Source organism: Notechis scutatus, chromosome 3 (assembly GCF_049901735.1).
Source record: "Notechis scutatus isolate UNSWTSFEM ecotype Mainland chromosome 3, rNotScu1.2, whole genome shotgun sequence".
NCBI classification, from domain to species: domain Eukaryota; kingdom Metazoa; phylum Chordata; class Lepidosauria; order Squamata; family Elapidae; genus Notechis; species Notechis scutatus.
The window spans coordinates 128,407-153,659 of NC_142011.1; the positions used below are offsets into that span (position 1 = coordinate 128,407).

General features: G+C 56.0%; 1 protein-coding gene across 1 annotated transcript; it reads left to right on the top strand.

The window, feature by feature from the left end:
- Positions 1-13,506: 13,506 nt before the first annotated feature.
- LOC113425350 (protein-glutamine gamma-glutamyltransferase E-like) lies at positions 13,507-24,852 on the top strand. Its single transcript, XM_026687478.2, has 13 exons — positions 13,507-13,629; positions 15,175-15,333; positions 15,574-15,795; positions 16,155-16,273; positions 16,853-16,981; positions 18,295-18,472; positions 19,222-19,357; positions 20,279-20,382; positions 21,237-21,482; positions 22,048-22,344; positions 23,282-23,439; positions 23,578-23,711; positions 24,579-24,852. The coding sequence occupies exons 1-13, from the start codon at positions 13,623-13,625 to the stop codon at positions 24,727-24,729; spliced, it is 2,040 nt and encodes a 679-aa protein (XP_026543263.1). The 5' UTR covers positions 13,507-13,622; the 3' UTR covers positions 24,730-24,852.
- The last annotated feature ends 401 nt before the right edge of the window (positions 24,853-25,253 follow it).

Sequence of the window (25,253 nt, forward strand, 5' to 3'; positions counted from 1 at the left end):
TCTTCCACCTGGTGCATTTGCTTTTCCCGCCCCCATTAAGAGCAGAACTTACGTTTCCCAATGACAAGCAGAATTTGGTGGCTGAGACCTAACCTGACCAGATTCTTTCGAGCCTTGAGCCCATTTCCTGAGGCGCCGGCAGTTCCTCCCAGCTTTGTGTCGTCCGTGAATTGTGTAAGCGTGCCTCCTATTCTCTGAGTCCCTTGTGAAGATGCTGAAGGAAGGCTGGTGAGCCCAGGGCAGAACTCTGAGGAACCCCACCGCAGAGCTCCCTTGCAGGCGGCTCTTCTTCAGCAATGGCCAATGCATCGAGAAATGAGACCCTCCATTCCGCACTCCTCCAGTTTATCAAGAAGCGGGGCGGGGTGTATCTATTTTATCAAATGCCTTGCAGGTGGTTCTCATTTACCAACTACCTTCTTTAGTGACCGTTCAAAGTTACGGCAGCGTGAAAAAAAAAAGCTCTATGACCAATTCCTGCGTTTGCAACCGATGCAGAGTCCCGGGGTCACAAAGTTGCCATAGGCGGCTTCACAACTGGCTTCTGGCAAGCAGAGTGAATGGAAAATGCTCAAGTCAGATCACAAGCCACGGGCTTTGGATCTGGTCATTAATCAAGGACTACTGTTACTGAAGAGTAAAGAACCTACTTCCACCCCATTCCCTTGCTCCACCAATCACCTCGTTTTGTCAAGGAATGCAATTGGCCGCATGACCCCTTTGTAATTCCGCATCCAGGTGGCTTCCCAGAAAACCCCTTGTGCCTTTCTAAGGCTTGCAAACCCTTTGCCAAATTTTCCAGGATTTCCCAGGTATTGAGGTTGAGCTGTAAAAGGGCGAAGAAGTAAAAGGTGATGGGGGAAGGAGTAAAAATCATCAGTTCAGAATCATGAATTAAATATTGGCACAGCGGCTGGCCTTCTAGCTTTCAATCCCAGACCTGTGGCGGAATAGGGAATGTTCCTGAACACCTTTTGGGTACGGCTGTTTCGGTTGAGAGATTGCACACTCGCTAGTTCTGTGCTTGTGTACCCAAGCGAAGTGCGGTGGGCTGATGACAACCTGCCCTTTGGGAAGGAGGAAATGTGTGGTTGTTAGGTTGCCTGAGCAAAGTCACCAAAGGCAGGTCAGTTCTTGACTTTGGGCCTCTTCCTGCCTCAGGGATGTCGGCTGAGATGGGCTCCTGACCGAGACCGGTGGGAAGGAAAGGGGCTGAGGCCACTTCTGAAGGGTGTCCTGGCAGGGATGGGAGGTGGGAGCTGCAGGTGACGAGTCAGGTTCTGGTATTGCCTTCTGACTTTACGGCGCCATTTTCTCCCCTTTCCCCTCATGCTTATTCCTGAAAGCCGGAGGGCCCCTGATGATGTGACGGGTGTTCCAGTCTGGACAATCTAATTGTGGGAGCAGCTTGAGTGCGTGTGGCTGTGACACGGGGGCTTGCCTAGAAACAGTCTGCCTGGACGAAAGCTTATGCTGGGTCCCTGGGTGTGAACTGGGTGCGTAAGCATGGGGGAACGTCGGTTTCCGACAGAGAGCAGCGCTTGTGTGTCCATCGGGCAATTTCAAAAGAGCGGCCAGGAAACGAACCTTTGGCACCGACCAGGTGGCCAGGCACCCGTGAGCCACAAGGGACCGTTCCTGATGGAAGGCGCTTGCAGAACCAGCCGCGGAGGAACAGAGGGCAAGAGGGGTTATCCACGCCAGTCGTAAGGGAATGTGCTTGGCAATGCGGTATTGAACACAGGAGCTAAAATAAGTTGGAAAAACAGCATTGTTTTTAGGGTTAACTGTTGCCCACCCTATAGATAGACTGTTTGCTTATTGACAGAGCTCTTGTGGCTGCCTACCTCACAGAGCGATTCTAAGCCACTCAGAACCATCAGTGCAGCTCACACAGTAGTGGTACAACTCAGTGAATGGCACAGGTGCCAGCTGCAGCTTCCAGGGGGGGAGGTCTTGCAGGAGGAAATCGCATGCAGAGCACATCACAGAAGTCCAAACAGGAGAAGACTAAGGATGAGTAACCAACCCTCGGGCCTCCTAGTCCAGGCAGGGGTCCAGGCATGAATTTGTGCAAGGGAACCCCTGGAAACAGGTGCCACCTACTCTTCCAGAAGAAGCCGCAAGCCTCAAGGACCTCCAGGTGGTTCTGAGAGTCCCTATTCAGAGTCAAAGATGTCAACTCTCCTGGCTCGGGGTGGGGGGTGGGGTGGGGGTGGGGGTGGGCAAAAGCCCAGAGCCACTCTTGTCTTGCTAGGATTGAGTTGAAGCTGGTTCTTGCCAACCTGTCCTGCCCCCCCCCGCCCCCCGAAATCTTCTTTAGAAGGGGAAGGCTGGAGACTGGAGAAAAGTTATTCAGCAGGGCTGCTCTGCTGCCTCCCTCGAGACCCATGTTACCATCGCCTTCCATCCAGAGGCATTAGCCCCTGCTTGAACCCCACCCTGGGCCACTTCTCAGGGCGGGGGTGGGGGGGCTTGATGGAGCAGGAGGAGCCTGGGCCCAGAGGCTCGGCTCACAGCACCTCTTCCTCAGGGCTCAACCTCCCCCCAGATATAACCAAGATGGGATGTGCCTCGGCCACTTCCAGAGTAACAGAAGGTATTTTAGTATTTTTATTTTTTAGTATTTATTTTGATTTGTCAATCGCTTACAAGGTATAAGAATAAACATAGTTTTGAATACACGAGATAGATACTTATAAGAAAAATAAAAAGAAACAATAGGACAGGGACGGTAGGCACTATTGGTGCACTTATGCACGCCCCCTACAGGCCTCTAAGGAAGGGGGGAGGTCAATAGTAGACAGTCTAAGGTTAAAGTTTTGGGGGTTTGGGGAAGAAACCACAGAATCGGAGAGAGAATTCCAGACATTGACCACTCTGTTGCTGAAGTCGTATTTCCTGAAATCAAGTTTGGTGTGGTTAACCTTGAGTTTGTATCTATTGTGTGCTCTTGTGTTGTTATGATTGAAGCTGAAGTATTCATTGACAGGTAGGACATTGCAATATATGATTTTATATACTACATTTAGATCGGACCGGAGGCGGCGTAGTTCTAGGTTGTCTAGGTCTAGAGTTTCAAGTCTGGTGGCATAAGGTATTCTACAACGAGGAGAGATGTGGAGAACTCTTCTTGTGAAATATTTCTGGACTTTTTCAATTGTGTTAATATCAGATACGTAATGCGGGTTCCAGACTGATGAGCTGTATTCAAGTATTGGTCTAGCAAATGTTTTGTATGCTCTAGTTAGTAGTGTGATATTACCAGAGAAAAAACTACGTAGGATTAGATTAACAACTCTTAATGCCTTTTTGGGTATGTAGTTGCAGTGGGCTCTAGCACTCAGATCATTTGAGATGAGTACTCCAAGATCCATGACAGAGTTTGGATCATCAACAAGGTCTTGACTATTCAGCCTGTATTTTATTTTCTGATATATTTTTTTTGCCAGTATGTAGGACAAAGCATTTATTTGTTGAGATTTGAAGTTGCCATTTGTTTGACCATTCTGATACATAGTTGAGGTCTTTTTGAAGGGTAGCAGTACTGTCTGTGGTGTTGAATAGCTTTACATCATCAGCGAAGAGAACGCAGTTGCTCTTAATATGATCACAGAGGTCATTTATGTAGAGTATGAAGAGAGTTGGTCCTAGAACACTGCCTTGGGGGACACCACTGTTGACAGGTACAGAATTTGATAGGACGCTCCCAATTTTGACCATTTGTTGTCTGTTTGACAGGAATGCTTCTATCCATTTATGCAGGTGTCCAGAGATACCATAAGATTTTAGTTTTAGTAGTAGTTTGTCGTGTACCACTGAATCAAAGGCTTTACAGAAGTCTATGTAAATAGGGTCTATTGCTTTGCCCTGATTGAGTTGTGTAGTCCATATGTTTTTGCAGTGTAAGAGTTGCAGATTACAGGATAGGTTTTTTCTGAAACCAAATTGTTTATTAGAGAGTAGGTTGTTTGTCTCTAAGTGGAGGATGATGGATTGGTTAATAATTGATTCCATGACTTTACAGGTGACGCAGCATAAGGAGATTGGTCTGTAATTTTCAACTAGGCTGGGGTCTCCTTTTTTGAAGCTGGGAATGATCGTGGCTTGTGACCATAGTTTTGGCAAAGAACTGGTCCTGAAATATTTTTCAAAGATTATGCTTAGAGGTTCGGCTATGGCAGTGGATAGCTTTTTAAAGAAGTAGGCACATATTCCGTCCGGTCCAATAGATAGGGATGGTTTTAGATTGTGCAGTGCTTTTTCAACAATGTATTCTGTAAAATCGATATGTATTTGATTGTTGCAGTTGTCTGTGGTTCAACGTGCATAAGCGCACCAACGTGCCTACCGTCCCTGTCCTATTGTTTCTCCTATTCTTTTATTTTTCTTATATGTACCCATTTCATGTATTCACAACTATGTATACATTTATACTTATTATCTTGTAAACAATTGGCAAATCAAATAAATAAAATAAATAAATAAATAATAAACTAGGAAGTACTGGGCTTGATCCATTGCTGTTTACAAATACTGAGCCAAAGAATGTGTTAAAGAGGTTTGCTTTTTGAAAGAAAGAAGGAGACATGGGCAGCATCTATCCATAGAGGTTCAGCCCCAGGTTAATAGACAGCTTGTTTATTTGTTTGTTTGCTTGCTTGTTTAGTTAGTTAGTTAGTTTGTAAAGCATGTATGACAAAAATAAGTATAAGTATGGAATAACATATAAACATATAAATATAAACAGGTATAAGTATATACATAATAACTGAGTACGAATAAATGGGAAGAGTAGGACAGGGACGGTAGGCACACTGCTGCGCTTATGCACGTCCCCTTACCCGCCTCTTAGGAACAGAGTGAGGTCCACGGTAGACAGTGTAAGGTTAAAGTTTTAGGGGTTTGAGAATGTAACAACAGAGTCAGGTAGTGAGTTCCAGGCATTGACCGCTCTGTTGCTGAAGTTGTATTTTCTGCAGTAGAGTTTGGAGCAGTTTACTTTGAGTTTGTATCTATTGTTTGCCCGTGTGTAATTGTGGTTGAAGCTGAAGTGGTCATTGACAGGTAGGATGTTGTACTAGACAATTTTGTGTACTAATCGTAGGCGGTGTAGTTCTAGGTTGTCTAGGTCCAATATTTCAAATCTGGTGGCATAAGGTATTCTATTGTGAGCAGAGGAGTGGAGTCCTCTTCTCGTGAAATACCTTTGGACTCATCTGATTGTATTAATGTCCGTTATACAGTGTAGATTCCAGGTAGATGAGCTGTATTCAAGAATTGGTCTGGCGAAGGTTTTGTCTGTCCTGGTTTGCAGTTCAATGTTACCGGAGAAGAAACAAAATTAGGTTAACAACTTTTAATGCCTTTTTGGCAATGCTGTTACAGTGGGCTCTGGGGCTTAGATCCTTTGAAATGAGTACCCCTAAGTCCTTGACAGAGTGAGGGTCATCTACAAGGTCATATCCTCCCAGTTTGTATTTGGTGTCCTGATTATTTTTTGCCAATATGTAAGACAGAGCATTTGTTGATTGAGATTTGAAGTTGCCAATTGTTCAACCATTCTGACAAACAGTCAAGGACTCTTTGTAGGGCAGCAGTTGTCAGCGTTCCAGCAAACCTCCATTCCAGCCAATAACTCTGAGACAGACATCTCTCAAAAGTTCCTTTTATTTGGATAGTAACTGGCACAACTGTGGAATCCCAAATCTGAAAGTTCCGGGCTTCCTTACAATAAGTAAAAACTACAAATCCACCCCCTGCACCCATCTCCACATCACATGGCCCAATCACTATCCCTCCCAAGTTAAGACTTCCTTTCACTATGCGCAACACGACCTGACCTTGAATCAGAAAAAGAATGTTATTATGTCTAACTAGATATACTCCAGTGAATTCCCCCCTCCCACTTTCCCAGGCTCAACTGTGGCTGCGTGGGAACATCGGATCTCAATATGGCTTCCAAAGCTGACAGCAGTATTGTCAGTGGTGTTAAATAGTTTTATGTCATCAGCAAATTAGCATGATTGCAAAGGTCATTTATGTAAATTAGAAAGAGAGTGGGTCCTAGAACGCTGCCTTGGGGGACACCGTTGTTAACTGGTGCAGGGCACCCCTTATTTTGACTACTTGTTGCCTGTTTGACAGAAATGCAGCTTTCCATTTGTGCAGTGATCCAGAAATGCTGTAAGAGCATAGTTTTAACAGTAGCTTGTCATGTATCACTGAATCAAAGGCTTTGCAGAAGTCTATGTAAATTGAATCTATTGCTTTATCCTGGTCGAGTTGTATAGTCCAAATGTTTTTGCAGTGTAGGAGTTGTAGATTACAGGACAATTTTTTTTCTGAAACCAAACTGTTCGTTAGAGAGTAGGTTGTTTGTCTTTAAGTGGAGGTAGTGGATTGGTTGATGACTGATTCCAAGACTTTGCAGGTGATACAACATAATGAGATTGGTCTGTAATTTTCAACTAGGCTGGGGTCTACCTTTTTGAAGATAGGAATGACCGTGGCTAGATAACATAGGTAACAGATAACAGATAATCAGAGTTGGAAGGGACCTTGTAGGTCATCTAGTCCAACCCCCGCCCAAGCGGGAGACCCTACACCATTTCTGACAAATGGCAGTCCGATCTCTTCTTGAAAGTTTCAAGTGATGGAGCTCCCACAACTTCTGAGGGCAACTTCTGTTCCATTGGTTGATTGTTCTCACTGTCAGAAAGTTTCTCCTTATTTCCAGGTTAAATTTCTACCTGTTCAGTTTCCATCCATTATTCCTTGTCTGGCCTACAGGAGCTTTAGAAAATAGCCTGACCCCCTCCTCTCTGTGGCAGCCCTCAGATATTGGAAGACTGCTATCATGTCTCCCCTGGTCCTTCTCTTTACTAGACTAGCCAAGCCCAGTTTCTGCAACTGTTTGTTGTATGTTTTAGCCTCCAGTCCCCTCATCATCCTGCACTCTTTCTAGAGTCTCAACGTCTTTTTTGTAATTGTGGTGACCAAAACTGGATGCTGTATTCTAGGTGTGGCCCTACTAAGGTTTTAGTCTCCAGTCCCCTCATCATCCTGGTTGCTCTTCTCTGCACTTTTTCTAGGTCAGGCAAAGTGCTGGATCTAAAAGGTATCTCGTAGATTGTACTTAGTGGTTCAGCTATGGCAGTGGAAAGCTTTTTTAAGAAGGCACATAATCCATCAGAGCCAATAGATAGAGGTGGTTTTAGTTTGCGTAGTGCCCTTTCAACATTATCTTCTGTAAAATCAATATGTAGTAGATCATTGCAACTAGTTGTGGTACGATTAGGAAATGTGGGGCATGAGCCATTGCTGTTGACAAAGACTGAACAGAAGAATGTGTTGAAAATATTGGCCTTAACGGCTTCATCATTACAGTCTTTCCCGTTAGGCCCTTTTAGGGTAGCATGGTTTTTGAGTCTTTAAGTTTGGAGTTTACAAAATAGTTGGCACCCATAGTTGGTTTGTTGGCTTTGCCATTTCAGAAAGAGGCTCGAAGAGGCAGCCCATCAGTCCTCCTGGAAAGGTCAGTGGCCTGTGATTGTGGCTTTGCTCTCTTCTTCCCCCTGCAGAGTTCGCTCCGCTCCATCCAGCCGACTACACTGCCTGGGTGTAACAGATAACAGATAATCAGAATTGGAAGGGACCTTGTAGGTCATCTTGTCCAACCCCCCCGCCAAGTGGGAGACCCTGCACCATTTCTGACAAATGGCAGTCTAGTCTCTTCTTGAAAGCCTCCAATGATGAAGCTCCCACAACTTCTGAAGCCAACTTCTGTTCCATTGCTCTCCCTGTCAGAAAGTTTCTCCTTGTTTCCAGGTTGGATCTTTCCTTTTTCAGTTTCCATCCATTGTTCCTTCTCTGGCCTTCGGGTGCCTTGGAGAATAGCTTGACCCCTTCCTCTTCTCTGGGGCAGCCCCTCAAATATTGGAAGATGCCCTCCTGTCTCCCCTGGTCCTTCTCTGCAGTAAACTAGCCAGGCCCAGTTCCTGCAACCGTTCATCATATGTTTTAGTCTCCAGTCCCCTCATCATCCTGGTTGCTGTTCTCTGCACTTTTTCTAGAGTCTCAACATCTTTTTGGTAATGTGGTGAACAAAACTGGATGCAGTACTCTAGGTGTGGCCTTACTAAGGCTTTATAGAGTGGTATTAGTACCTCCTTTGATCTCGATTGTATCCCTCGGTTGATGCAACTTAGGATTGCATTAGCTTTTTTGGCAGCTGCTGCACACGGCTGGCTCCTATTTAGCTGGTTGTCCACTAAGACTCCAAGATCCCTCTCCCAGTTCCTGCTATTGAGCCTGGTTTCACCCAGTCTATAGGTGTCCTTTGGGTTTTTCTTGCCTAAGACTTTACTTTTCTCTACATGGATGTCTATGTTTCTCTACATTGGTGTGATGTCCTACGGAGGCCTGTGACCCACGTGGGCCTTTAACAGCTGCCCAAATGCCTCTCGGCTCCCAGCCCTCAGCAGCAGTACTGGAAAGCCCCACGGAGGAGCCCCGAGGGGGAAGTCGGGGGGGGGGAGGGGCGGCAGCAGAGCCAGCAGCAGCAGCAGCAGCAGCAGCAGCAGCAGCGAGACTCAAAGCCCACCCCTGCAGGAGGCGCCCTTGGCTCCCCCTTCCCACTGCGGCCACAAAATAGTCTGCTCTGAAGCAAGACAAGAGCGTTGGGGACTGGGCTGCCAGCGTAGGATGGGGGGGTGGCCCCAGGCTGGGCTCCCTCAGCCTGGAGTGCTAGCAAATCTTGGAACCTGATGTGGTGAAGGACAGCCACCCCTGGCATGCCGGCTTCTCCCTGCTTCTGGAGAAGGGAGTCCACCCGTCGCGGGGGTCTCCCAGCCCAGAGTGCTCAGGTTGTGCTGCCAAAGAGCCTCTCAGTGGCAGCCGGCCACTACGTGATCCGGTGTCTTCCAGGCCCCCCCCAGTGCCCTTTGGGGGGGGGATCCTCTGCCCCATCTCTACAGAGAGCCTTGGCAGATGCCATGTAAGGTGTGAACCCCATTCAAAGTTTTCCAGCACTGGTTTTGAGTCAGTTATATTTTCCCCAGAGTTTGGTTGTTCGATGATCCAGTTTTCTTTCCACTGGATTTTTACTGTTATGCAACTGCTGTGCAGACATCGGGTGGTGGGGAGAGGGGGGGCGTGTTTCCTGAATTCAACCCTTCCAGTTGATGTCTGTGGAGACTCTCCGTCCTCCAGGTCATGGTTGTCCCAAAGGTGCCTTTTTTCCAAGAGGCAACTGAACTTTCTGGTTTTTCTTTTTTTTGAAGACGTTTTTGAAGCTTTCTGGTTTTTCTTTGAAGACGTTTCGCTTCTCATCCAAGAAGCTTCTTCAGCTCTGATTGAATGGGGGGGGGGGAAGGGAAGGATTCCATCCAGTCAGAGCTGATGAAGCTTCTTGGATGAGAAGCGAAACGTCTTCAAAGAAAAACCAGAAAGCCTCTTGGAAAAGCCTTGGGGACTTCCAGTTGATAGGTATGGCATGCCGGAGTGCACCGGCAGCTGCAGATTATTGACAATTATTTTGTACACTCTGAGAAGCTCACTTCGTTGTGGTGAGCCCAGTGGGGCAGGTGGGTTCATGCCCTGCCCTGCATGGCTTTTATGGGTGGCAGCTGCTCCCCCGGGCAGGGCCCAATCTTCAGCTGCAGAGCACAGCCGCCGGGATGCCGAGAACCTGACTGGAGGGCAAAGGCTCCGTATCGTTCATGGATTCTCTGTGCTTCTCCTACGAGTTTCTGCCGGTGTGTTTCCAGTGTTACACTGAGACCTTTTGGAAAAGGGCTGTAAGACAGCAGGACCAACAGCGCCTGGCTTCCGCTCTGCTCCTGCTTGACATGAGCCTCTGGTCAGCGTTGGCCAGAGCGGGGAGCACTCAGCACCCTCCCTACGTCTCTCTGGGACTGCCAGGCCAGGTGGTCTTAAGCCTGGGCAAACCTCCATCCTTTGGCATCTGGCATGCCAGGTATTGACCATGTGGGAGCCAGCACAGAGCCCTGAGCCAGGCCATTATTTAACCTTCTCACCTTGTTTGGCCGCTCCTGCCATTCAACGTAAGATTAATAAGATGGACGGCCGTTTGGCATGGGAAAATCGCCCGCAGTTTGTACAATAAGCCCTCCTTCTGGGCAATAGCCACAGAAACTATGCTGAGTGCCTGGGCAATTCCCTGCCGTTCTCTTGTCCAGGGTTTCTGGAGGCGAGTTGCCTCCCTCGGGCTGGGAGAGAGGCGCTGCCCCAAGGACACCCATCTGGCATTCATGCCCAAGGCAGAACTCGTCTCCTGGCTCCTAGCCTGTTAGAACCGGCTCTCCAACCAGGATGAGGGCCCTGGAAATCCCCAGGTAAGGCAGGAAGGGAAGCATCCGCTCCCTTCACACACACACACACACACACACACACACACACACACACACACACACACACACACACAGAGGAGACCTTCCCTGCAGGGCTGTTGCCTGCTGACAGGCCTCCACTGCCTCTCTCTTTAGGGCCACGTGCCCCAGAGACCAAGGAAGGTGCACGGTGGGCAGCAGCTCTGGGGAGACTCACCCCTGGGAGGGGGGCCCTCCAGCCAGGCACGCGCTCCATCAGCTTTTTCGCAACTGAAGCTCTCTTGTGGTTGAAGATTGCATCAAAGCAGCGCTGGTGGTTACGGCAGAGGCTCCTATAGATCCCTGGGTGGGGGGAATCCTGGGCCAAGCAGGCTCTCCTGAGGGGGGGGTGTGCATATGGCTGGCTGGCTGGCTGAACCAGGAACCAGAAGGTTGGCAAATACCCCGCGTTGACCCAGCCCTTCCTGCCTGGCTCTTGCTCACTTTGTGGGCCGGATTGCTCCAGCACTTCCCCGACTTTCCCAACTCTTGTGTCACGGTCACAGGGCACCCAACGTGCAGCAAGGCTGGGGTCCTTCGTCTCCCTGGCAGACCCCCAAGCTGCTCTTCCTTGGCGGGGGGAAGCGGGGGGGTGGGGGGTGGATCCAGGAGAGGAGCCAGCAGGGGAAGCAATAGCTAAGAGACTGTCCCCCCCCCCACCACCACCCGGTTCCTCCTTTGAGTCCAGGGCAGTGGAGGCGGTTCAGGCCAGCCACTCGGCAGGCAGGCAGGCAGGCTGGGGGTGGGGTGGGGGCGCTCTTGCAAGGTGGGAAGCCAAGGCCGGGCGGGTGGCCCAGGAAAGCAGCTTCCTCCGAGGCTGCCAGAGGCATGGCGGGCGAGGCTGGCAGTCCAAGGGGAGCCCTTGCCCTCCCCACCCCTCAGCCACACTGAGGGGGGGTGGGGGGTGATCCCCTTCCCCAGGCAGCCCTGACCAGCTGTTGGACACGCAGGGCCTGGAGGTGGTTTCCTCCTGGGCAAGAGAGCCACCAGACCAGGGTGGGACCTTCGGCTGAGCCCCCACATTCCGTGGCTGAGGGAGACCTGCCAGGAAGACTCAGCCCCGCGCCCCCAAAAGCCAGTGGACGAGAGAGAGAGAGAGAGAGAGAGAGAGAGAGAGAGAGAGAGAGAATGAGAGAGATGGAATTAAGGACGGCTTGCAGGCTGAGGGGTGGGGGAACCACCCCCAAATTGGGAGCGATGCCACTGGGGCACCTTTCCAGAGGAGCCATCCTCCGAGAGCTACCAGCCCAACAAGTTATGCCGCTGGCAAGAGCTTGCGGAAATTGTGATCCAAAGGATCTCACCACCTAACTCTGCCCCACGGGGCCCCAGAGTCACAGGCTTTCTCTGCAAGTGGTGTTGCAATTGCCTGCCTGAATTCCTCACAAGCTTAGGCTATCTAAAAGCCATCGTGGCTCCGGGCTGTTTCACCGTGTGGCAAAGAAGCCGAGAGACACAGAGACACAGGAGGCATCTGGGGGACACCTTTGCAGGAGGGGATAGCCAGAGAGAGGGGAGGCAGGGAAAGAAGCCCCCTCCCCCAGCACCCACTCTGACCCTCGAGGCTCAGCCTCGGCCTCCTGGCTCGGGAGGGGCTCCCTGACTCAGTGGCTAAAGGCAGCCTTGGCCCCCCTTGACGGCCAATGGCACGCTGGACTGAACCTGGTTCTGGGGGATGTTAGACCAGCAGAGGGTTGGGCAGATCAGGTAATGTGTGTGTTGGGGGGGGAATGATGTCTCCCACTCTTGGAAATCTGGCCACCTGAAATCAGAGGCTGCTTCCCATTGCCTAAGCAGGTGGAAAGGAAGGAAACGGAGGAGAGACACTGACCTGGGTGGGTGATGGTGGGGAACGGCACCTGCGCAGGTTTTGCATTTCTTCGCCTCAGCCCCCCCCCGCACCTTAGAAAAGTGCTCGACTTCTGGCGGAGGGAAATGGAGAGCCAAAAGTGAAACCGAAAGTCTCCCTTAGGGGATCCCCCCACCCCTGAATTGCAGCTGGGATTCCGTCTGTCCGTCTGACCGCAGAAAAGCCACAACGGAGCGCAGGGAACCGTCCCTGGCAGACATGAAGCTGTGCTGAATCTCGCCCGCTTGCACCCAGTTCAGCTTCTGCTCGGCTAGAAGACTCTTGGGAAGAGTTTGGACGGGGAGTCCGTGTGGTGTTGTCATGGTCAAGGGGCTGGCATGGAAACTGGCAGGCCATCCATTCTAGTCCCACTTAGGAACTAAGCCAGCTGGGCGACCGTGGGCCAGTCACTCTCTCCCAGCCCTGGGCAGGGGGCAATGGCCAACCACTTTGGAAAAACCTTGCCCGGAAGACTGCAGGGACTTGTCCAGGCAGTCACCAGGAGTTGACACACACGCACACACACACACACACACGCACACACACACACACACACACACACACACACACCCATAACTGGCTGAAATATTAAATGGATTTCTTCATCCCTCAGAGGAAACCAAATGATACTGGGGTGGGGGGTTGTGATACAGCCAAATCCGAGGGTGGATTCCTCTCCCAGATTGGCCTACGGTTGTGGTTGGCCGCTGGCTGATCCACCTCACAAGGCTGTTGGGTGGCTCTGTCGCTTGGCCTGCAAACGGCTGCTGCCCCTGCTGGCTTGCCTGGCTTGCTGGGGGACTGCAGAGGCACCGCCCTGGGGCCAGGAACTGGGCAGGGGGCCTTTCCCAGAAGCTGGGACTTCAGATTCGGAAGGGGGCCCTCGCGCACCCCTCGCCTGCCCCGCACAGCAGCAGCAGCAGCAGCAGCAGCTGCCAGGGGGAGAGCAGGATGCCCCTGGGTCAGGCTGGCCGTGCAGCACCCTCTGGGAGCCCGGGTGGCCCCTTCTGCCTCAAGGGCCGGTAAGGCTGCCCGGAGCCTCCTCCAGGGAGGCAGGCCAGGGCGATCAGTGCAGCTGGCTGAGTCACCCTCCCCATTTCTCCTTGGCAAGTGACTCCCTGCTTGCACCCTTTCTCAGCCTCTCACTCATCAGTGAGAAGAGCCGCCCGTGTCTCCCCTGCCCTCCTCTTGCATCAGGGCAAGACAGCCGGGGAACATTGCGGCACCACTGAGGTGACCCAGGAGCCTCACCCCCCCGGGGGGAGGGGGAGGGACTGCCGGTTGGCCCTATATAAGCTTCTTCTCAGGTCCCTTGAGCTTTATCTGATCCCAGAACATTGTCCAGAGACGTCCTGAGAGCAGCTGGGAGAGCGCCAGAGACCATGGCAGGTGAGGAGCAGGCAGGCTCAGGGCTCCTAGGAGGCAAGGCCTCCTTCCGGGGGAGCTCCGAGGACTGGAGGGCCCCTCACCCAGCAGACCTGATGCCAGGGTCGTCCACCCCATCCCTGGCACCTCCCTCCCCTGGCCTTTTCCCACCCGGGGGCCTGGGGGGGCCTTTCCTATTGCCCCTGCACTGCCGGCACAGAAGGCAAAGGGGCAGGGGGGGCCCTTTGGGGAAGCACAGCCCACCAGGGAAGGAGGGCAGCAGGTGGCCGAGCATGGCAGGAGGAGCGGTTTCAGCATCTACCTGTATTCCCTGAGCCCTGCTGTGCCAGGGCTGCCAGCCAGCCTAGGCGCTCACAGGCAGTGAAGGAAAGGAGCCCCCAGCCCCACTCCCTGCAGGGCTTTGACCCGGGGCTGCTCCTGGGTGCAGGTGCAGAGGGAGATGCTCACCGAGCTGGGAAGAAGGGGACACCCGTGGAAGACCCACAACTGGGAGGGGAGGCAGTGGCAGCAGGGCAAAGCGCCGGCAAGCAAGCCAGCGCTTGCAGGATGGGTTGGGCTCGGCTCTCAAGACTCCCTCCTTGAGGGCGCCTTCCTGGCCCAGAACACGCCCTCAAGGAGTCTGGAACGGGGTGGTGGTAAAGGCTCCTGCCTCGGCAGCGCTTGGGGGACCTGGGGACCTGCCGCCCCCTCCCCCGCCCCTTGGATTTATTTCCAGCTTTTAGTGGGCGGGTCCAGAGGAAGCTCAACGAGGACCTAAGGATTCTCCGGAGCCTTAATGAGGCCTGGGGATATGTGACTGATGGTGCTGGAGAGAGAGGGGGGGCTCCTAGGTTTGGCTCCCAGCATCAGCAGCAGCCAGTGCAGAGGGAAATGACAGACGAGTCCCGTCACCAGATCCGTGTGTGTGTGTGTGTGTGTGTGTGTGTGTGTGTGTGTGTGTGTGTGCTGGTGTTTGTCTGTGGATCTCCTCCTCCTCCTCCTCCTCCTGCGTGGAAAGGTGTTTCTCTTCCACGGCTGGCCCAGGAATGTCCCTGGGCTCCTGGGTGGCCCTTCCGGGCTCCTGCGATGCTGGTCACCACCCGCTTCCCCAGGTTTGCTTTGGGGCCACTGCCTGCCTTTCTCTAGCTAGGATTTCTTCACAACCATCCTGAGCATCACCACAACTCTGGAGGTGACCCAGATCCGATAGCCAGCAGTGCCCAGAGCAAGGTCCATGGGGCTCCTGTGACCCCCCGCCCCAAGGCTCGGGCAGCCAGGACCCTCAGGGTTCACACAAGCCCCTAAGCAACCCAGGCTCCGATTCTTCCAGAGAGGTGAGGGGGGGGGCGCTTGACCTCTGGCTGGGGAGCTGCAGCTTTCTGTGCAGAAGCGTCACGCGGGACCGGAGCAGGAGCCAGCTCAACCCCCAACTGCCCCCCGCCCCAGCCCCATCGGTGGTCCCTCGGGGAAGGAGGGAGGAGGCGCTGCTGCCGCCGCCGCCGCCGCTCTTGCTCCCTGAAGGAGCCGCAGGGGAGCCGCAGTCCCGGCCATCTCTCTCCTTCTTGGCAGCACCGAGCAACATCGACTGGAGGCGGAGCGAGAACGCCCGCGAGCATCGCACCAACTCCTACTCTGGCACCGAGCTGGTGGTGCGGCGGGGCCAGAGCTTCTCGGTGTCGCTGAATTTCTCTCGAGCCGCCACCGGCGTCACCTTCACCGTGGACAGAGGTAGGGAGCCTCCTCTTTCCCCGGCTCTGCCTAGAGACGCGCTTCATCCTCCGTGGCCCCCCTCACCAGGCCGACGGGGCTCCCGGAGAATGCCTGCCCGGCCAGGCGACTCCCTCTCAGGCTCTGCGGGCCCCCAGACGCCCGCGGCGGCCCCTCCCCAGCAACTGCCGCCGCCTTCCGCGGGATCGCGCTCCCCGGCAGCTGCCGCCTCCCCTGAGCGGTGGCCGCTTTCCCTCCCAGGCTCGACCGCTGCCCTGCAGGCCAAGACCCGCGTGGACTTCGCGCTCTCCGGCGCCCCCAACAAAGGCTCGTGGAGCGCGGTGCAGACCTCCGGCTCGTCTTCCTTCTCCATCACCAGCCCTGCGAATGCCGCCATCGGGCGCTACCGGCTGGGCATCAAGAGCAGCTCCGGCGTCTCCGTCCTGGGCACTTTTGTGCTGCTTTTCAACCCTTGGCTGCCAGGTACCCGCGCAGCCTGGCGAGGGGCAGAGAGGGCCAAGCCCAAAGCGCTAGCAGCCTGGGGGCCTGGCCACGGGGCCGCCTCTTTTCCAACGGGCACAGCAAAGATGGAAAATTCCCCTGCGCCCTTTCTCAAACTCTCCCCCCTTTAGAAGAGAGGGGCGGCTGTCCCCTCAGGCACCCCCTGAATGCCCCAGTCCTGCCTCCCTATCAGTGGGGTGTCTCTCGATGCTTCTGTGCCATTTGGGGGCAGGGTTTGACCTCGGGGTGTCGGGGTGCTATCCGAAGGGTTCTCAGCACCCAGCTGCTCCCTGGGGGAGAAAGCCCCCCCTCACTGTGTCTGCCTGGTGCTTTGTTTTCAGAGGATGAAGTGTTCATGCCAGACAACGCGCATCGTCAGGAATATGTCCTCTCGGAGTTCGGGGTTCTCTTTGCAGGCAGCGCGAATCGCATCTCTCAGTTCGGGTGGAACTATGGCCAGGTAAAGAGAAATGATGCGTCATTCGGCTGTAAATTCAACTGGGATCCTGGCATCCTTTCCTGAATGGCGCCATTCGGTTATTTCCCCTGGCTTGGTTGGTCATCAGCAGCCCTTCTGCACTGGCTGCCCTCCCCATAGCCCCCCCGGGGCCCCCCAGTCTAGGGCTGGAGGGAATCTTACAGCAGCTGAGAAGCACTGTGGAAAAACAGGCCTCATCCTGCTCCCCTCCCCCACGGACTAGGAAAAGAGGAACCCCACCCCAAGCCACACCATCCCAAGGGAGCTGGCGGAGGGTGGGGTGGGGAAGAGATGCAGGCTTGGGTGACAGGAATTTCTGACAAGATGCCCCCCCGGCACCAAAAGGAAGGCCAAGCTGAAATGAGGACCCTGCCCATCAAAGCCAGGCCCTCGGGACACTGGAACTCCTTCCTTCCTGGTGGCACCTGAAGGAGGTTCCAGGTGACCTTCCCCACCTCAGGAATCAGCCCGTGGCACCTGAGCCACTGCAGCCACTAATCATGTCTGTGTGTATGGGGGAGGGGGGGGGGTTGCCCGCCTGATCGCCTCCTCTGCCAACAGTTCCAAGATGAGATCCTGGACATTTCCCTCTTGGTGCTGGACCGGAGCTTGAGCCACCGCAAGGACCCCACGGCTGATCTTCGTCGCCGGAATGACCCCAAATACATTGGGCGGGTGCTCAGCGCCATGGTAGGATCGTAAGGAAGCCCCTTCATCCCCCCCTCCCCTGCAGCCCAGGGGACAGGGCAAAAACGACGCCTCCTGGGGGGGGGGCAAACTGGGTGCTTTGCAGGGGGGGGGGGGCGCATTCTCTCCCTCCTCATCTCCCAATTTCTCCAGCTGGGATTTTAGCAGAATACCGTGGGCATGTTGGGCCGACTTAAGATACCCTTTCCCCCAAAGCGAAGATGGGAACATGTGACCCGCAGGGCCTCTGGCAGTAGCATGCAAAGCCATTCGGCTGGCATCTCCCCGTGCTGAACTGGGGGTGAGCCGGCTGGATGCCAAGATCCCTTTCGGCTCAGATCCCATGCTCAGATCCAGGGGGCCTTGCTTGGCATTGAACTGCAACTCCTCCCCCCTCCATTTGCCACCCTGAAAACAGGCCGCCTGCCAACCCAGCACTTTGGAGCCCCCTATTGAGGCCCTGCTTGCTGTGGGCTTCCTCTGAGTCCGTTTGGATGTCCACATTGGGACCAAAGGGCCGACTTCTGAATCTGCCCCCTGGGACATCCCTAGGGAACCCAGAGAGGAGGAAGTCAGTCTCTCACACTCCCTCGGGGGGGGGGGGCTCCTTTGAGACCCCCCTCCAACCCCCAATGCCAGCCAAGGAAAGCTGGAAAGACCCAGAGTCAGGCGGGGCTTCAAGCTTCAGGTCGTTCCGGTGGATCAGCTGCCAGGTCTCCACAGCGTGACTCCCGCCTGGTGGTGCCAGGAAAGAGCCCGTTTCCCTGTCTGTGCAATTCGTACGGCTGCCCGTCAGAAGGGAATTGGCTTCGGGTAGCAAGGAATGTTTGAGAAATATAGGAAAAGCAGAAAGGAGGAAACCCCAACCCTCCTCCCTCCCCCCAAAAAGGCCTCGCACATAAAATAGCAGCTGGGTAAAAACCCCAAAGTAGCCCATGGAAGGGGTCAACCACCCTCTCTGACCGCCAGGCCCAGTGACCAGGCCTTAAAGGACCAGCAGAGCTGTGAAGCCTGACGGAGGACAAGCAAGATGAGGGTGAATCTCCTTGGACGACTCCTCGCTTTGGATAACAAGATGGCAGAGTGTAGATGTCATTAATAAGTGAAATAAATACCCAGGGCCCTGCCAGACAGAACCCAGGATTTGCCTCCTCTGCCGGATCGCGCAGGCGATTGGGCGTAGCTGGACAGAGGCAGTCCCCCAAACGGCTCAGGGCCACGAAGGGCGGCTGCGCCCGGAGGCAGATGGGCCACCGATGCGGCTGGTGGGGCGGAGCGGCTTCCCCACAGCAGCTTCTCTTGGTTTCCCCCCACAGGTGAACAGCAATGATGACAACGGCGTCTTGCAGGGAAATTGGAGTGGGAACTACAGTGGTGGGGAGAGCCCCAGCAGCTGGACGGGCAGCGTGGACATCTTGCGCAAGTGGAAGAACTCTGGCTTCAGGCCCGTCCGCTACGGGCAGTGCTGGGTCTTTGCAGGGGTGCTGAACACAGGTGGGCCTCCTGAGAAGTGGGGAGACTCGCGGGGTCTCTCTGGCAGAGCCTGGATCTGGGGCGGCAGAAAAGCCACGTGTGCTGCCCTCAGACCCAGGGTGGTCTGAAGGGCTGAATCAGCCCCATGACCCTGCAGGCCCCGCTGGTCTGCCTCGGGGGGAGAAGAGCCTTTCCTCACCAGCTGTCCTTGTGGGGAGCTCGGGGGTGAGAAAGCTGCGGGTTCCGCCTCTGTGGTTCCCCCTTTGGGATGTACGGCTGGTGGGCCCTGCTGTGGAAAACCCGTCCCTCGTGGAGAGAAGGTGCAGAAGGGAAGCGGGCAGGGCAGGGCCTCCCCTGGCTTGGCCTAGCCTGACGGGCCAAGAGGGGCAAAGGAGACGGGCAGGAGGCCATGTCCAGAGAGGGCGTGAAGAGGAGCTGCGGAGGGACTGGGGGAAGGCTGCCTCCAGCCAGCCACAAGGGTGCCCTGTTCACGTCTTCTGATGCCCAGGCAGGAGCTGGGTGAGGGCGATGGGTGAACGATGGGAATACTGGGCCTTCCTTCCTTCCTGGTCCACCCCCTCCAGAGCCAAACCCTTTAGCCCTTGCCAGTCCATCGGCAGGTCCACCTCGGGAGCCCCGAAAGGTAGAAGCTGAGAGGCCCTAGCAAGGAGCACGTCCTCCGCCCGGCCTTGGCTCCGGGGCAGCAGAGGCTGCCCAAGAGATGTGCCTGCCATGGAGACAGTCTCCCTCTTGTCTCCCGCTGTCCACAGTCCTCCGATGCCTGGGAATCCCCAGCCGACCCATCTCCAATTTCAACTCTGCCCATGACACGGACATGACCCTGACGGTGGACGTCTACTACGATGCTCAGGGGAACCCTCTCAACATCGCCTCTGACAGCGTCTGGTAAAGAGCCCCTGCCCCGCCTGTGGGCTTCCCCCCTCCCCAGGCGGCCACAGCCAGCAAGGGAGACGCCCTCTCGGCCCCATCTGCCAGCCACCCACCTCCTCCCACGGCTTCCTTCCCACCTGCGGGGCAGCGCTGGAGGAGGGGCGCCTTGTGCTCTCTGCAACAGTTGGCACCCCGCTTCCCAGGAGTGTGATGGGCACAGGGTGGCAACAAGCCCTTTCCCAAAAGAAAGCAAGGGTACATTTGCTGGCCGTAAGCCGTGGTCCCGTGACGTGGCAGGGGTCTGCGGTGCATGAAGGCAAGGTATCCTGCAGCCAGCATTGGGGACAAACACAGCCGAGTGACTCGGGGCCATGGGGTCTTTCAAGGGCCTCCCCCCCCTCCTGGCAAGTCTCACTCACTGCGGTTCCTCCTGAGACTGCCTCCCTGATCAAAACCAGGCTGAGGCCTCCCCCCACCATCACTGTATCCCCAGAGAGCACCTCCCCTCCCCCTCCCCCTCCCCCTCTTCCTCCTCCTCATCCGACAACCATGGGAAAGAGGCAAGGCACCCACTTCAAAAAAGAATGACCACTAGGGGGCAGGAAAAGGAGACGGGGAGGGAGGGAGGGAGAGAGAGGGAGACCTCACCCCTCCCCGCCGTCCTTTGCCCAGGGGTCTTCAGTCTGTGTGGAAACAGCCTGGGCATGCCACCCCCCTTTCCTCACTTCTCCCCCCTTACAAACTTGTTTTCCTGTTTTCTACACCTGATGGGCGCCTGGCAAAGAAGGCTCCGGTTGGGGGCTGGCAGTCTCTTATCGGGGGAGGCAGCCCAGAGTGACCCTCTCAGGAAGCCCATCCTGCCCCCTGGAGAAAGGGGGCTGGAGGGGGAGGGGGGCGCCTGCGCTCACCTCCCCTCTCCCTCCTCTCTGCCGGCAGGAACTTCCACGTGTGGAACGAAGGCTGGTTTGCCCGCTCTGACCTCGGGGCCTCCTACAAGGGCTGGCAAATCCTGGACGCCACTCCCCAGGAGAGGAGCTCAGGTATGAGGGGGTGGGAGAATTGCCCCGCCTGGCTCTTCCTTGCGGGGGTCACCAGCAAGGACCCCGAGGGCAGGAGGGGACTTCGGAGGTCTTCTAGTCCAACCCCTCGCTCAAGGTGGCAGCAAGGGGAGACAGCGGCAGGTTAGCCGAGGGGAGGCCTAGGTGGGAGCAGGACCCACTGCCCCCCACCCAAGACTTCGTAATGTCCTAGAAGAGGGCCTGGGGTAGCTGGTCTGGCCAAGGGGGAATGGGCCAACCGGTCAGTCTGTGGGACACCCCTCCCCACTGGTTTCCTAGTCTCCCCCAACAACCAGCCCACATGCCATGGCACAAGTTCTCCTCAGTTGGTGGGGGTCCCCTAAGCCCCCTTTTCTGTAACCCTTTTTGTACTTTCTGACTCTGTAGAGCTGCAGAAGGCTTCCTTTGGTGGCGGCCCTGTCTTCTCAGGTGCCACACACAGAGCAACTTTTAGACGATGATTCCTCGGTTCTGCTTAGGCGCCTGCTTAGCTCCCCCTGGTGACGCTGCACAGCAAACAACTTTTAAAACCCTCCAGTTCAGGCACCGTAGCCTCTGGGTACCCATTGCAGCAGCCAAAGCCAAGGAAACCTCCGCTGCTGACCCAGGGCTTCCTGCAAAGCCAGGACTGGGGTGCCTTTAGGCTTTCATGCAGGGCTAAGAGCTGAGCGGCTGCAGGGAGTCGCTCCTTCCCATTCCTGTAAGGAGAGGCTACTCCAAGCCACCTAAGGGGTAGCCAGCAGCACCACCCCCCGGAGCTGCCGTGGGGCTCTCTGCTGCCCGGCTCCACCGTGGGCGTCCCTCCCTCTCCTAACCCTGATCGCCCCCTTCCCCAGGCATCTTCCAGTGCGGCCCAGCTTCCCTGACGGCCATCAAGGAGGGAGACGTGGACCTGTTGTACGACGGCCCGTTCGTCTTTGGAGAGGTCAATGCTGACCGTATCACCTGGCTCTACGACACCAGGACCGGAGAAAAAAAGATGATTTACTCAGAGACCAAATCCATCGGCCAGAACACCAGCACAAAGGCTATGGGTAGCTACTCCCGCCAGGACGTCACAGGCAACTACAAGTACCCGGAAGGTAAGGCCGGTGAAGTGGGCGCGACCCTCCCAGCTTCGCTGAATCTGGGGGACCGATCGCTTCCCGATTAATGCTGGGCATTGACCTCACACCTGCTACAGCCTATTCATTCACTTGTTACATTTATATGCTGCACCCTTCATTGACGAGGCCACTCCAGGTGGCTTACGCGGAGGAATTAATAAAGAGTGAGTAATTAAAAGAGTGATTAATGTTCTTGGTGAATCACCAAATCTTTGCATTGTGGATTTTGCCACTGAAGCTGATGAAGGGCCGATGGCCAAGCCAAAACCCAGCCAGTGGTGGCAGAAGCAGCCGCAGAGCAAAACCCGCCTCGGTCACGCTGGCTCCTACTCCCGAGAAGCTGGCCGGAGCTGCCAGGGCAGGAGGGCCTCCTTGGGCAGCTGCAGAAGCCAGAGCCGCCTTGTCTCACCCAGGAACAAGTGATCTTGGCCCCCACCCTTCCCCCCCATGGCCCCCAGAAACAGAGGCCTCTTGGCACAACGCGGCCTCCCCTGGCACACACGCACTCACACACAGAGACCCCACTGTGGTTCCCTCGCAGGCTCGGCCAAGGAGAGAGAGGTCTTCAGGAAGGCCCGTGGCAAGCTGAACCTCGACATCCTCTCGGCCACGTCCGCCAAGCTGCCCGAAGCAGAGAAGCCCATCTCGGGGAAGTTCAAGCTGGAGGGCCTCCCAGAGGTCGGCAAGGACGTCAGCTTGGTCTTGAAGCTGACCAACCTGGCTTCGGAGAAGAGGAAGCTGACCGCCAACTTGACCGCCTGGTCCATCATCTACACCGGGAAGCCCATTGGCGAGGTCTGGAAGAACAGCCTCAAGGTGGACCTTGGCCCCAAAGAAGGTGAGCCTTGCCCGCCCCAGGGAGAGCAGCTGGGCTGAGCCCTACCTGACCCCTTCCCTCACCCCCCCTCCCACCCCCGTAGTGCACTGAGCGAAGAGAGGGGCCCAAACTGTGTTGGTGAGGAAGGTGGCCAGAGGCATCCAATCCTCTGCCAAGGCCTTCAAGGGCTGGCACTTGTGCCCGGGTGGCAGCAGGTGGCTTGGTTGGCATCCAGCCCATGACCAGAAGGGAAGCAGCATCCCAGGCGGGACTGGGGCGGGGCATGGTGCTCTTTCCCTCTTCTCTCGGCTTGCCCCTCCCACCCAGGGACACAACGAGAAGGGCTGCCGAGCGCTTGTCCACCACCTGCTTTAGAGCTGCACGGGTCAGCGTGAGCCTTGCTGGGCCCGGCATTCCTCCTTTCGACAAGTGGCTGCCCTTGGCACACAAAGGCTCAAAGACTGCCCGGGGGCGGGCAGGATCTTAGGCCGCATCGTCCGGGAGGTTGGCGGCTGCTGGGCTTGAGATTCAGGGCTGCCCTCGGTGCTCCTTTGTGGGCGAGGCCCCTTTCCTGTAGGTGGGCAGCCAAGCATCCCCTTCTGCCCTGAAGGAGAAACGCACCAGGCCTGACCCAGAAGGAAACCTGGTTTGACCTCTGCGGCTTCAAGAATTGCAGCCAGAAAAGGAAAAGGACCTTATCCCTGAAGGGCTAAACCCTCCGAGGGGGGCTTCACGGATCCCAGCAGCCGCCTGGTGGTGGCTTTAATCAGCAGAGGCGGCACACAGGCGCACGCGCACACACAGAGCCCAGCGCCCCGTGCTCCTTTCCAAGGCAGCTCTGGGGCTCCCTGCACCTGGGCTCGGTCACTGGCAGAGGGGCACTGTGGTGGTGGTGGGGGGGTGGAGTGGGGGAGCCGGTCCAGCCCAGAATCAGACGCAGCTGGACTTTTCCTTTCAGAGAAATCCTTTCCTATCAAGATTTCCTACACCGAGTACCAGGAGCACCTCACCACAGACAATATGCTCCGTGCCACTGCCTTGTGCCAGATGGAAGAGGGGCAGGACACCGTGGTGGAAAGAGACATTACTTTGGACAACCCCTCCATTGCCATGAAGGTGGGCTGGCTGGGCGAGGGCCAAAGCAGGCCTCGGCCGGGGTGGGGGGGGGGTTGGGGGTTGGGCTGGCAGGGCCTCTGTGGCTCCTGCCAGGCCTTCAGGAAGCCTGGGCTCACCGGGGTCTCTGCTCTGGGGCAGGTGCTGGGCCAGGCCAAGGTGGGGCAGGCAACGAAAGTGGAAGCCAACTTCACCAACCCCCTGGATGAGGAGCTGAAGGAGTGCCTGCTGCAGGCGGAGGGCAGCGACCTGCTGGCAGAGAAGCTCAGGCTGGAGTAAGTGCCGGGAGGGGAGGGGTGGCTGCTCTGCCCTGCCAAAGAGGAGCTTACAGTTCCACCCACCCACCCACCCACCCCGGGAAGCAGAATTGGGGAGGGGGGCTGCATCTACAAGGGGATGGACCTTTGCTGCTCAAGGCCTGCCTTTGGGTCGAGGGTTTCTCTGACCCACACGCATGGAAGGGGGTCCCACTCGTTCAGGGGAACGTTTCAGAGCGCCCCAGCTGGGCCCAGGGCTTTAGAAGTTTGGCTTCGCTCGCCCACTGTTTCTGGCGCTGGTTTCGATGGCGATGAGCAAGAGTCCTTGGGCAGCTTCTGTGTGGCACCCATTGATGTGCCCCACTCCCTTCCCGGTCTCCCTTCTCCAGTCTGAGGCTTCCCCTCCTCCTCGTGTGGAACGGACCTCTTCTTTGCTGGAGGTGCCTTAACAGAGGTTCCTTGGAGCCCTTCCTTCAGGAGGCCCCCGAGGGGGAGCTTCCCAGCCAAGACCCACCGCTTTGGCTGCAGGGTTGAGGCTTGTGAAGAGCTGGGCCTGGCCTTCAGGTGGCTCTCCCCCTCCCCTACATCCTCCTTGCATCTGTGTGTGGATCCAGGCTGCTCAACCCACGCCCGACCCTCGGCCACCCCTGCCACCTTCTGTGGGGCCTCCTGGCCCTTCCTCAAGCGGTGGCACTTGCGATCCGGAGGGTAACCAGCTCCCAGGGAAGCCGCGGGTTGCCCAGCGGAGGGGGGAGTCCCCTTGCAGGCAGGGCCAGCGCAGCCCCGCCGGGTCCTCCCAGCTCTTGGATGCGCCTCGAGTCCAGCGCTCGGCCCAGGCCAGAAGTGACGGGTCCCCTTGCTCCTCCTCTTTCTCCTCCTCTGCAGGGTGCCCCCCTTGAAGGCCAAGCAGAGCTCCCAGATGTACTTTGAGGTCATTCCCAGCAAGAGCGGGATGAAGCAGCTGCTCATCAACTTCTCCTGCAACAAGTTCCAGGACGTCAAGGCCTTTGAGACCGTCACAGTGGCCCCCAACTGACCTGTGAGCGGGAAGGAGGAGGCGGCTGTGTGGCCAAGGGAGAGCCTTCTGGTGCAACAAAGCGCCATTTTGCCTGAATAGCATCCACCGAAGAATAAACGCGTTTTCTCCCTGTGCCTAAAATGTCTTGACTCCTCATTGCAGGGAAAAACTCATCGAGGGGCCACCCAGCTGGCCTTCCTTTTCTTCCCGGGAAGTTCCCCCGTCCGGCAGGCAGGGCATCACTCCGATGATGGTGGGGAGGAGGTGGGGAAGGCTTCTCTTCCCCCCACAGCTCCATCTTCAGGCCTGACCCTTTCATCCTGAGCCCCAAAGCGGCCCTCGTGGGGATCAGGCCTGCAGGCCGTCCAATGTTCCTGTTTTCTCCAAGGCTTCAGCTGCCCCCAACTCCGAGGCGCTTGGAGGACGTGATGCCCGTCCCTCCCTCTGAAGGACTGACCAAAGTGCAAGGAAAAGGCCACTCAACACGAGGGGCTGGAAATGAGCGGCCAATAAAGGACATTGGAACACGCAGACGTTAGGAG

What these genes read in the sequence shown, in the direction of transcription:
- LOC113425350 (XM_026687478.2), top strand. An exon ending in TGCAGGGGTGCTGAACACAG is followed by an intron (nt 18,473 to 19,221) that starts GTGGGCCTCCTG and finishes CGCTGTCCACAG; the next exon opens with TCCTCCGATGCCTGGGAATC. An exon ending in ATCGCCTCTGACAGCGTCTG is followed by an intron (nt 19,358 to 20,278) that starts GTAAAGAGCCCC and finishes CTCTGCCGGCAG; the next exon opens with GAACTTCCACGTGTGGAACG.